Source organism: Thermobia domestica, chromosome 5, assembly GCF_964235325.1.
Source record: "Thermobia domestica chromosome 5, izTheDome1.hap1.1, whole genome shotgun sequence".
NCBI classification, from domain to species: domain Eukaryota; kingdom Metazoa; phylum Arthropoda; class Insecta; order Zygentoma; family Lepismatidae; genus Thermobia; species Thermobia domestica.
The window spans coordinates 279,339,808-279,352,299 of NC_137458.1; the positions used below are offsets into that span (position 1 = coordinate 279,339,808).

The window sequence follows — 12,492 nt, forward strand, 5'->3', positions numbered from 1 at the left end:
TTTGGCTGGTCAGTGTATAAAACAGATTTACAGCTTAATGTTGAATCTGAACCATAAAAGCGTTAATCACAAATCAAAATATTTACTTAAATAAGGAGTGGTGGCTTTCGTAAATGATTGTACTTATTTCTGCTTAGGTCATAACAACCAAGGTACTTGATTGTCACTACGAAAAACTTGTGTATTATTGTGCATTACAAGATAGTTATATTTTCCACTTTCTATGCCAGTGTGTACATTTAGTATGCCTCTCGTGACTTATTGGTTAATATATACATCTCCAGATTTGATCGCTGATGTGGGGGAAAGAATTTTCGCTGAGCATTTGGGGAGATGTTTGAATTAATGGTAGCGAACTCTGTTAAAGAATGCCGCCAAAAATAATGGTAGTGACAGGCAATACTGACCACATAACACTTAACTAAAAATAATTTTTAACGTACCATAATCCAATGCAGGCTGTAACACCAAGGAATTTATTCGTAACTTTTATTTTAACCCTGATTTGCTTAAGTATTTTGTCATGCTGTGTGGGCTTTTCAAAGGTATTCCCAAGGACCTAGCTGCGCCAGTCTACCCAATCCTGTTCAACCACCAATACCCTTAGCTGCACTAGTGTACCCGTTCTCGTTAAATTACCCGCCAACGCCCTTGCAACAATGGTCTATCCGATTTCGCAAGATCTCCCGCTAACTTACTAGCCATACTGGTCTACCCGATCCTGTGAGATCAACTACCAATCCCATAGGGATGCTAGTCGACTGTATTCTGCCAACAACCTAGCCACGCAGGTATACCAAATTCCGTGAAATCACCGAAGTGAAGCAGTAATATGTCTGGCCTGGCTGATGAATGACCATTTTGGAAGAACACGTTTGTCGGTAGTGCAGTGTTCACCCACCGTCGTGAGGTCATTTGGGTAGATACCCGAAAGAACGAGGTAGTAAACTTCATTAAAGAGGAGCCAACTACAACAGCGATGAGACAACAGCTATGTACTGACCAATTATTCCTAAATTTTAGATTGCTGGTTGGTGTATTTAAACCTTTCGAAACTTCGTGCCAGAGATATTAGCTTTAGTTTAATCAAACAGATTTCCTTTACAAGTCTGTATCTACTACTATTCTCATAGTACTTTAAATAACACTTATTCCATCATTATGTATTTTTCGTTTCAGATCATCGTTGATGATTGCATAAAAATCCTTAACCAGTATATTAAAGAAGGTCGCACATTTGATTATGTGTTCGCTGACTTAACGGACATTCCGTTGTCTCCAACTCCTCAAGGCGAGATCTGGAACTTCATAAGGCTTATTTTAGACACATCAATGCAAGTGCTGAAACCTACAGGGAAATACATGACTCACGTATGTATCAAGTTGAATGAGTTTATTTATGATAAATTTTGAACAGTATGAACAGTAATTGTTTTGTACCGTACTTATTAACTATTTATTTCAGTGTGAAACAGGTCGATGGAAACTTGTTCTTCATATCAAGTAATTGTTATCTTAACTACAAGGCTTGAAAAAGTCTTGTATAAATATTATATTGCTCAGAATATGTAGTACATCCTCGAATATAAAATGACTCCCAAGTTTTTGAAATGATTTTTAATGGACCATCACCGTAAACCACAATCATCATAATCTTCCGTCTCATTTGAAGTAAAACTGGATGATTCTTCACATTGATTAACATCCCATAAAGTAATATTTTCACTGCCATCTAGAAACACAGAATGTTTTGAAACCCTTAACAATAGACTCACTACTAATCCTGTTCTTTACCAGTGGTCGCCAAACTTATGAAACTTCTGAGCTACCGTACCATTTTTAAATCCTACTGTGAGCTACCAATCAAAAGAACTACCAACTTACATTTGTTTATTGCCTATAAACTTAAATTTCTAGTAAATATGAAATCAAACTTTCAACTTAACAAATGTCTAATATACACACGAAAAACATAAAGTTAGCAAATGTCTAATATACACACGAAAAACATAGTTAGCAAATGTCTAATATACACACGAAAAACATAACGTGCACAATCCCACGCGTTTACAATCAACTGTGAGATGAGGCTGACAATAGCAGTTGCGCGGGAGAAACAAGCAGTTGTTGTTGTTAGCGTCAGTTCAGTGGATAAATCAATGATAGCGAACCGGAGCGTTAACACGATCTACCGAAAATGTCCTCGCGAGCTATTAGTAGCTTGTGATCGCTTTTCTATTCTGTAATGAGTCATCCACTGAGCTACTTTAACCCTTAACAGTTCACTACCTTTAAAAATTATCAAAAAATTATGATATTTGCAATATGTCGTCTATTTGGTTTGTATATCATTTGAAAGTAGTTTTCTAAATTTTCCCGCCAATAGTTTTCGAGAACTGAGTTGTGTCCAAATGGTTACATTGCACAGTTTTCCGCAAAGTGATTTTTGAGTACTTGTAGCCATATAGTAATAAAGAAAAGTAGTCTCATAAGAAAGGAGAAATAAATGAAACATGGTAAGAGTTGTTTACTTTATAGGATTTAATATCTAATTCTCGAATATTAATTTATAAGCAAATGTAAGGTACTATCTATGAGTCCACATAGAAAAAAATAATATTTACATTTCGCTGAAAATAGAGATTGAATAAATATAATATTCAAATATATGCGTAGTTTTATAGAATTTTCTTCTTTTTTATATCATTTTTTATATTTTTAAATTTGAATATATCAACGTAGTGTAACAGTGACTTAGGGGTCTAGAAAGGATATAAATTACCAAGTGACAAAAACATTCCTTATCGTGATACATATACTTACAGATGGAACTGCATAAAAAAATTCTTTAGTGAGATTGTTACTCCCGACTTACAAAAACATCTTCCCTTAGATGTGTAGGCTGGCCAGTGAGCAACAAAATCTTTCCTTGTATCATCATATGGTCACGTAGCAACAGGTCGACATATTTTCACTTGAGGTTCGCCCAAGCTTTCTAAAGATAGTCTCCCTCGTTTAGGCTTTCTGCATGATACTAGTGCAGATGCAGTATCAGCCTGAAATACTTTAAGATGTCTGAATGATTTCCCAAGTACGTTACACTCTCTTTTGTAAAGTAATCAGCTGTTTACAACAACTAAATCTAGCATGTACCCAAAAATTCTAAAACACCATCATTTTGATTTCATTGGTGTACGGCAGAGTTCTATGAACATGTTTGACTTGTCTACACTTCTCATGTGTTTGCCTCAGAAGATAAGAAAAAAAATATTATCTTCTGCCTCCTAAGCGATTTTGTCTCATTGTTGGTAGAGTTGAGATTTTCATTACATCCTTCAAATATTGCATTAATTCACACTTGTAAAAAGTTATCAATGTACACGACTAAAAACTCAGACTCCTCTCTCTTGAATGAGGACAGTGATTTCCCATAATTTATCAGCAAAACGGAGCTCTAATTCACTATGCCTTATGTTCACGCCAATGGCTCGATAGACCATTTCCGGGACATTGGAATGGGCGACGGAGACGGATAGAGTGGGCCAGCTTTTACGCCACTAGAGCTATTCCTCTGGTATCATCTGAGGAACCTTATTTATCAAGAACCCATCCATGATATTCACCATCTGATGCAGAGAATTTTGCAATGTTGTGAAACCGTTGACATGCTGTTGCGAATCCATGCGGATTGGCAGAGGCGCTTTGCAGCTTGCCTTACTCAAGGATAGCACATAGAGCAAATAATGCTGTAATGCCGAATTTTCACACTTTGTGGCAAAATAACTTTTGAACCAATAACGGTAGGTGAAATAGTCTGTATCACTGTTTCCCTGAAATTGAGGTCGTGTCAAATGATACCCCACATATCCCCTTCCATTTAAAAATCCACTACTGTTGGATCCAAGATTACGGCTTCCAAGATGACCGCCAGGGTAACCATTTCAAAAAATATGGTCCATTACCCACCCAAAAAACATATACCATGAACCAAATGTAAATGCCAAGATGTTCCTGTGCTACAGGAGCCTTAACTGACTGATGCCTCACTCTGCACAATATCTCAGGTATATAATCTGGATCTGAATCACTGAAAGTAAGATCAGGTTCTAACTCCGAGGTTTCGAAATCCGATAGATTAGAAGAGAAAGAGATCACTACTGTTGGCCTTATGCTTAGTTTCCGTCCATAGGATATATCAACGGTGGTATGTTCTTCACCCGTTTTTGACGAAACACAGTCACCTGCAAAAATATAAATAGCCTATCACAATATTTCTCCTTTGCATCTGACATGAGATTTCACAGTAAAACTTATTTATACACACATATACATTTACATACAGTATATATATATATATATATATATATATATATATATATATATATCCCATAATGAGCCTCTGTATGAAATTTAAAATTTGACTAATAAACAGAGTACTATGTTTATTTTTCACGTTAGATTTTCTATAAAAATATCAAAAGATACATCAATATAAGCTAGTCCAATATTTTGTATTTTTTCCTGTACAAAGTATCCGTTTGATCCGTTACTGAACAATGTAACCGAATGGTTACGTAGTATATTTTTATCGTAAATAGTAATCAATTTTTGACATTATTCCGTTTTCATACCTGCACATTGTTGGGCAATGACTTACAAACAAGAACATATCGAGAAAAATAAAAACATAAACTGCTTACCTTCAGTATTTAATATTTTCTGTCTGCTTCCATCACTGCTTGCAAAACAACAACATATCCACACACTACTTCCCGCATAAAATTCACCAGAGTTGTCACAAGGGGGCAATAGCTGCTCTTCCATCGCAGAAAGTATGTACACAAATAACTACAACGAACAATACCGAAATATAACACTCTTCAACCCAATAGGCAAAATCAAAAAATGTGTAACCAAATGGTTACGAAAACTCGTTAAGGGTTAAATAAGCTATGAAATGTACTTATAGATAATGTGAAAAACTAGACTGCAGTTATAAGACACGAATATGAGTTTTACGAAATTGTTTTTATACTAAAAATATCGTACTATATTTAGGCTAATACGGTATAAACAATAACTAACCTGTATTGTGTTGCAATATTTAGCATGATGAAATCGTTTCAAGAGTCGCTTTTGCTCTTTTCATCAAGTACATTTCGAAGAAATAACACAGGCGTCGAAGAAATCACATTTGTAAGGGTCCTTGTGTGTCACTGAACAGTACCATAAGTCATTATTTTAAGAATTACCTGATCAGCTTTACTTATTCTTGAAGCTAATACAAACAAACGGTTCAATTAAAATATTTACAAGAAATTTAAATTATAATGTTATACAGTTATACAGTAATATATTTTATATTGTATACATATTTTAATATTTATTAAATATTAAATATTATAATATTGTATAAACCACAAAATATATTTTAAAATTATTTTTTAAAGGTTATTTGTAGTTAAACATGTGGCAAATTCACACTTTTATCCTAATTAATTTCAACTGTGAAGCAATAGGAATACCTTTTGTTAATGGAAAGACACTGTATATAGGAGACTGTGGAAGAAAATATACACCATTCTTGACCTACAGTGTGTTTCAAAATAAACTCGTGGTTTTAAGGCATTGTAGTATTTATTACAATTAACTTACAATTATAAATAACATATCAAATGAAAGAGCAACTCAAACAGTTCTGTACATACGCATGCGGTCTTTTCCTCTGTCTGCCATTAGAAAGCTTTAGTAGCAAAGATGACTACTAGTGAGCAGAAAGCTTTTTGTGTTTTACAGCTTGCAAAGACTGAATCTATAGTTATAGTGCAACCGTCTGTGTGGAGAATTTTAAAGAGAAGCTTATAACTGCGCCCTTATCGTGTGCAGTTGCTACAGACTACGGTTTACGTGCTAACTTTGCAATGAAATGTTGCTGCATGACGATGAAGATTTTCTGGATCGTGTCGTCTTCAGCGATGAATCGACATTTCTCCTCAGTGGCGATGTGAACACATAATGTTCGCATCTGGAGGTCAGCAAATTCCCACGAGATAGTACAGGTGCAATTAGACTTTCCTAAATGGAATGTATTTTATGTCATATCACGGCGGAGAGTTCATGGGTTTTTCTCGCCTATCGACTCTGTGTGTACCATGTGGCAGGCACGTAGCCAGGATTTCGTGTGTGTGTGTGTGTGGGAGGGGGAGGGGTCTGGATTGACATGAAATACTGTGGTCATCACACCAGGGGCTCGATCATTCTAAACAATATTACTGGAACATATATTGGTTCGTTTAGCCAGGATTTCGTAACGGGGTGTTGGGGTGGTGGTGGGGAGGTTTGACATGAAATTCTGAATGTCCAGGAACTCGATCAATCTAAACTACTTTACTATCAACATATATTGGTTTGTGAGGATATGTTGGTAAGTATTTTAATAAACTATGAAGAAATCTCGAGTAAAATAAATAAAAAAAAAAAAAAAAAACTTCTTGAAAAAGGTTATACATTTACATCCTTCCTCTGTTTGTTCAAATATAACAATTTTCCTTTCAATATGACCTCAACTATTATAAAAAGTACATATTCACTATTATAAAAGTACATACTCAATAAAGTCTTGTAAAATATTTTGAAATATCTGCGTTCGTTTTTCTGTTGAATCAAATGTTAACAGAACTTTCTTTGCACATATATTTTTGTTTTTATTATTCCGTCAACTACTGTCTGTTTCAAATGACAGGTTAAAGGAGCAGTAGAAAATTGTTTTTGAAATAACATGTTTGATATTGCAAGGATGCGATGACAAAAAATTATGATAAAAAAATGTCCACGCTGTTACACCACAGCACTGTGCTTTCGGAAGCTTGAAATCTCCCTGACTGAGAATTCTGCAACTTTTCTAGAAATTTCAAATTCCCTGACTCTTCCAGGATATATCGTTCACCTCGCAATCATGTATTGCAAGTAATACAAAGTTCCTCATAAAAAAGAGTAACCAAAAGCTTTCTGTAGTTTATTTTTAACGCTGATCCTTCTTTTTCTCATTTCATTTTGTTTCATCCTTCCCTATTTTTTTTTCATTTCTAGTCTCGAAGGGGGGAGGGTTCGGACCCCCCCCCCCCCTCCTTGGCTACATGCCTGCGTGTGGCGAAGGTGCTCACATTGAACACTTGTAGCAGAAACTTTTTGATTTGATCTTTCATTTGATGTATTGTTTATAATTGTACGTAAATATAATAAATGCTATAAAGCCTTAAAATCCCAATTCATTTTGAAACACCCTGTATTTTAGTAACCTTAAGCTGTGAAGATGATGAGGAAGTATAGTCCTATTTAATAGAATCTCAAATAACTTTTACAAAAGTTTTGATGAAAAATTATTATTACATTATGTACTTTGTATATGTACAAGCTGGACATGTCGGTTGGGGGTGACTTTAACTCTGTTTTATTCTCTTACACTTGAGTAATTTCAAGCTCAAATAATAGGCCTGTTTGGGAAACATGGCAGAAAGCACGGGAAAAGTTTCATTAAAATTGATAAAGGGTCTTTCCTAGTAAGATAGTGAAATCGGCCCTTGATCCAGATTGAGTCGCTATTGACCCAAAAGGTTATCCTTGACCTAAAACTACCCCCGAAAAACATTTTTGACTCCCTCCCCCTCCCCTTACCGAATTATCGTATCATACATGCTCAAAATTGAATATTTTTAAATTTTGGTGGGGTGGCCGAAAAATTTTGAAAGCTTCACAGATTGTAGATACTATCTAGATGTAAATGTGCAATTTTTTTCAAAACCATCGATGCGTATTTTCTTTATTTTATTTTTTTATTTTTAAATTTTTTTGCGTGTTGAAAGTTTCAAAAAAAAAATATATAGAAAAAACTTTTTTAGGGGGGGGGGGCATGTCGCTGAATTTTTGGTTAAAAAATTTGTTATACCTTTAGGTACAACATATATTTTTTTCGAGGCCTGAAAATGACAGCAACCTTGTTAAAGAAAATGAAACTGAAAACAAACGTGTTTTTCGCACAGTTTTTTCACCATTTTAGGGCCCTCAAGGTGAGTGCCCCTTCAAACAATCCTTTGCCAAAGTTCACAATTCTCATTTCTCTTGTGTCCCTTCCGCTTCCATCTTTCTTCGGCTGCTTCGATTGTGTCCATTTCGGAATAGAAACACCAAATGTATCTCAGTAGCAGTGTTTTCACCAAGCGACTCGTGCAGAACAAAGTTACACAGCTTGCAGTAGAGAGCGCCATTATGTGCGGCCAGCGAAGTAAGCATTGATAGATACGAGGAGCCGACGCGAGGTGTGTGTAACTTCGTTGTGCAAGAGTCGGTAAGAGATCGTAAACGCTAACGTTGTAGAAATTCAGATTTTCTTACTTCCTAATTTTAATTTCTTAACAGCTCCAAATTATTGCATGTCGTGTCTCTAACAAGACATTGGAAATGTTGACGAAATTACTGTACGAGAATTGTTGAATTTTCTATGTTTCTTTAGGGTCGGTCACAGTATGTATGACAGTGAATATAGACGAATTGATTTTTTTCTTTCTTACATAGGGAAATGGCTCTTCCTCTGCTGCAGCATTAGCCATGTATGAGGAGCAGCTAAGGAAATTGAAAGTCCCAGTGGAATTCTCGAAAGACCACGCATTTGTACCCTCTTTTATGGAAGACTGGATCTTCTATCAAGTGTGGAAGAAACCCAACTAGTCTATACTGGTCATAATACTTTTGTTTGCAGTTCAAGTCTGTTACTGTTACTTTAAGAAAAATCAAAAAGAATGAATGGAATATTAAAAGGAAAATACATTTCTATTAATGATGAGTGGTAATATGGTCACACATGTTGAAGAAAGAAATCATATGGCGTTACGCGAGTGTAGAAGGAATTTGTGTCAATGAAGAGGTAAAATATTGAGAGATATGGCATCTCACTCTCTCATCCGAGTTTAGTACGTTAAAATAATTAGGAATCCAGTGCTTACGTTCGTAAGATATTCATGTATTATTGTCAGATATTATTGAAAATAGGATTTTTATTGAACGTGTTGTAGAAACATCGGTATTTATAGACATTGGAACAAGTAGGTAGATTGGTGTGATTTTTTCCTTCATTTTTTTATATTGAAGTTAATCAGCAAGAAATTAGAAAAATATTTTTGAAGAAAGATTTCTTAAAGAACTATATTCTTTTTCAATTTTTCTTTTCGTCTTTCTTGAGTGTTTCTTTTTCTAACTTGTACAAGGATCACTTTATTTCTTGCCATAGTAAAATGCACAAACTTGGAAGTTAAATGGGTGATTTTTTATCAATTGCTGAACCGTCGTTTTCAAAATAAATGAAAAAGAATGAGACGTAGGTACTGAGATATCTATAAACTTAGTGAAGTCGTAGTATAAAGTCTTGTTAATACAGGTAATATACAAATTTAGATGTTTTTCGAAATTAACATATTGATTAGGCGCAGGAGTAAAAGTGGATCTGAAAAGGTAGGGGACCGAGTGACGTCACACCGTCCCCTGTTTGTATCCTTAACCCATTGTAATTTTTGTTAGGAAGTGGAGGGACGCTATAGATTTCCTTTTTTTGAAAGTGGGGGCATGACGTCCCACACGCTCCCGTCACTTATACCCCTGGATTAGAGTTAAAAAGTAGTTTAGAAAGTTCAGATTAAATCGTTAAGTTTTCGATGAAAGTTTCAGGTTAATAATTTCCCTATTGTTTAAATTCTGTATTGCATTTCTTATATCGAACAAGTTGACAGCTAATTTTATACTTCATTAAGTAGGTATGTGTGTTGTACCTCGTATCATCTGATGGTAGATTAATTTGGAGAGTTTGAGAATAGTTTTTTTTTTTTTTGAAAATAGTTATATTCAGTTTTACTGGATAAAAAGTTTCAAATAACGTGAAAATAAAACACATTATTAAGTTATCAAAACGGCAGACTAGGAAAATAATTCGGTTTTAAACAAGTGAGGGAACAAGAACAAATGGTAGTTGCTCAGTTGAGTGGGTTCCCTTTTATATTAGCAGGGTGGAGATAAAGTTAACTGGAGTATATTCTACGTATTCTGGAATTCTTAAATTTTTGTATGGTTTCATGAGCCATTGTGAACAACAGATCAGATTCATCAGTGGTTGATTAAGTGAATGAAGCAATTAAGTTCATAGATGTCCTGAAAAAATAATGATTTATTAAGTAGTTATTGTTGAAGGTACACCTTTAACTTTTGCCTGATTCGTTTCTCGTTATAATAAGTGAGTTTCTTAAAATACTTAAAGCAACGTACATGACAGTATCTTGTAATTAAATAAATACTGGCAGTTATAGAACAAAAATATATATGAGCAATTCTATTGACAAACTGGAATAATAAGCGCAGACCTACTGAGGAAAAACATTCGAGATTGTTACAGAAACATGCAGGTCAGTAAATGTTAATAAATGTTCTCTACGCTCCATTATAATATAAGTTAAAATAGTTGAAAGGTAAAGATGTCCAAGAATATAAAGCAGTTTCATTCCTTTAAGTTCAAATCAGAGTTGATTTTGAGTTTTCATCCCTTACAGCAGCGAGGCTATATGAGACGGGACCTACTAATTAACGTGGAATCCGAACCACATGAGCTCCCGCCGGTGCAATATACGAATAAATCTAGTTACAAATTCGATGGAAGAATCTCTTGCTTCAAGATAACGAACATTGTTAATGAGAACGTAGGTGTAAAATACCAGAAGAGGAAGGCTCTGTGATATAGTGTGTGTATATATGTATTTAGTTCATTTTAATACTAAATTTGAACGGTGCTACCTCTTAAAGAAAACTTAAAGTGATCTAAAAGGAAAGCGAAGAGAACTGTTGAATTTCCTATTCTGTCGTCGTTTTTATTTGTGTTTTGATAGAATATACAGGTACACTCATGTCCAAATTTATTGTCGCATATCTATAACTGTCTTCTTGTAAGAATATAATTTGAAAATGATTTTGCAGGGTACTTTAATACTGATACTATGTATATAATCGGGAAATGTATATTTGTGGTAAATTTCATAGGAAAAGAATTATAAATACAAAAATTATAATGAATAAAATAAAATGTTGCTAAACGGACAAGAAAGTTTTGTTTTCGTTTTATTGTTCTTATTTACTGCTTTTTTTGACATGAAATTTGCCACATACATGTATTTGCCGATTATACACATACTAACATTATAAGAAATATCTGGCGAAATCGTTATCAAATTATATTCCTACAATAACATATTTATAGACATGCGACAATAATTTTGGACATGATTGTACATATTGATAACCTAGCCTTACGAGGGGGCATCCAAAAGTAATTATAATGAGTATATAGTCAAGATGTATATGTTTTTCTTTTATTGAAAGGAATTGAAAAAATATTCAATATTGTTATTGAACACATTTGATATTTATTTACTGTTGTCTATGTTATTTAATGTAAAGCTTGCAGTATTCTGAGAAAGTGTTTCTTTTGGTTAAGCCATTACAGAGTCAAAATGTGTCTATAGTATGTTTGATATCTTTCCAATTTTTGTTTACGAATTTCTTCAATATTTGTAGTATCGTAGTGTTCTAACTAAATCTGATACCGCTTTTTTTTTAATTATTATTTTGTTGGCGTTCGTTGGTTGCAACAAAAGAAAGAAGAAGTTGTCAAAGCTTTTCTTTTAAATTGTGCTGTTGATAACCCAGACGGATAGTGAGTGTATATTAATATATATCTGTAGCGTACATGATTCTGTCACATAAAGAGATTGAGATGAATGTAGTTCTCGTAGTAGCTGTTCACAAAATAGTAAAAACCTTCTGAAATTGTTATGATTAATGGGATCGAATAAATAAAAAATGAATAAATTATAGAAAGGGAAGAAATTAATTTTATGTATGTACTGTCTTGTTCAAAAATCTTGGCCACCCACTTCCCTTTGAAATGCCCTGTATTCACTTCCGTATTTGAAATTAAATAAAAACAAATGCTATTTTTTTCGATCCTAGCTCGCGCCAAGTGGACTTCGTGCTGGACAAACATCATGTGCGTGTGTTTTCTCGGGGCTTCTATTTCTTCACGTCCTTCATTCCACCATTTCATTCATTCATCACGGTCTCCTAGAGGAGACGCGGTGGCTCAGTGGTAGGACGTTCACCTCTGGTGCATGGGCTCCCTGGTTCGATCCCAGCTCGCTACAAGTGGACTTTGTGAACAAACACAGTGTGCATGGGTTTTGTCGGAGTTCTCTCGTTTCCTCCCACTTTATTCATACCACCATTGCAATGATTTCTCATTTTCATCGTCTTCTTTAGCCTAGCCGGCATAATTGTGGAACGTAGAACTGAAAGATTTCATTTTATTTCTGAAACTTGGATTTTCTTTAGCCAATTGAGTTCCTGATTTAGAGCTAAAGTATTGAGTTACCTATATACGGTTGCCAGAATATCGCCTTCAAA

At 34.5% G+C, this 12,492-nt stretch overlaps 1 protein-coding gene across 3 annotated transcripts in view; it reads left to right on the forward strand.

Moving 5' to 3' along the window:
* The window catches only part of Sms (spermine synthase), a 56,267-nt gene extending 45,319 nt beyond the window's left edge, over nt 1–10,948 (forward strand). For all 3 annotated transcript variants that reach the window (XM_081760146.1, XM_081760145.1, XM_081760144.1), the window contains exons 8-9: nt 1,180–1,371; nt 8,572–10,948. In XM_081760146.1, the coding sequence (XP_081616272.1) occupies nt 1,180–1,371; nt 8,572–8,724 (345 nt within the window). In that variant the 3' untranslated portion in view covers nt 8,725–10,948. The remainder of the gene's footprint in view (nt 1–1,179; nt 1,372–8,571) is intronic.
* The last annotated feature ends 1,544 nt before the right edge of the window (nt 10,949–12,492 follow it).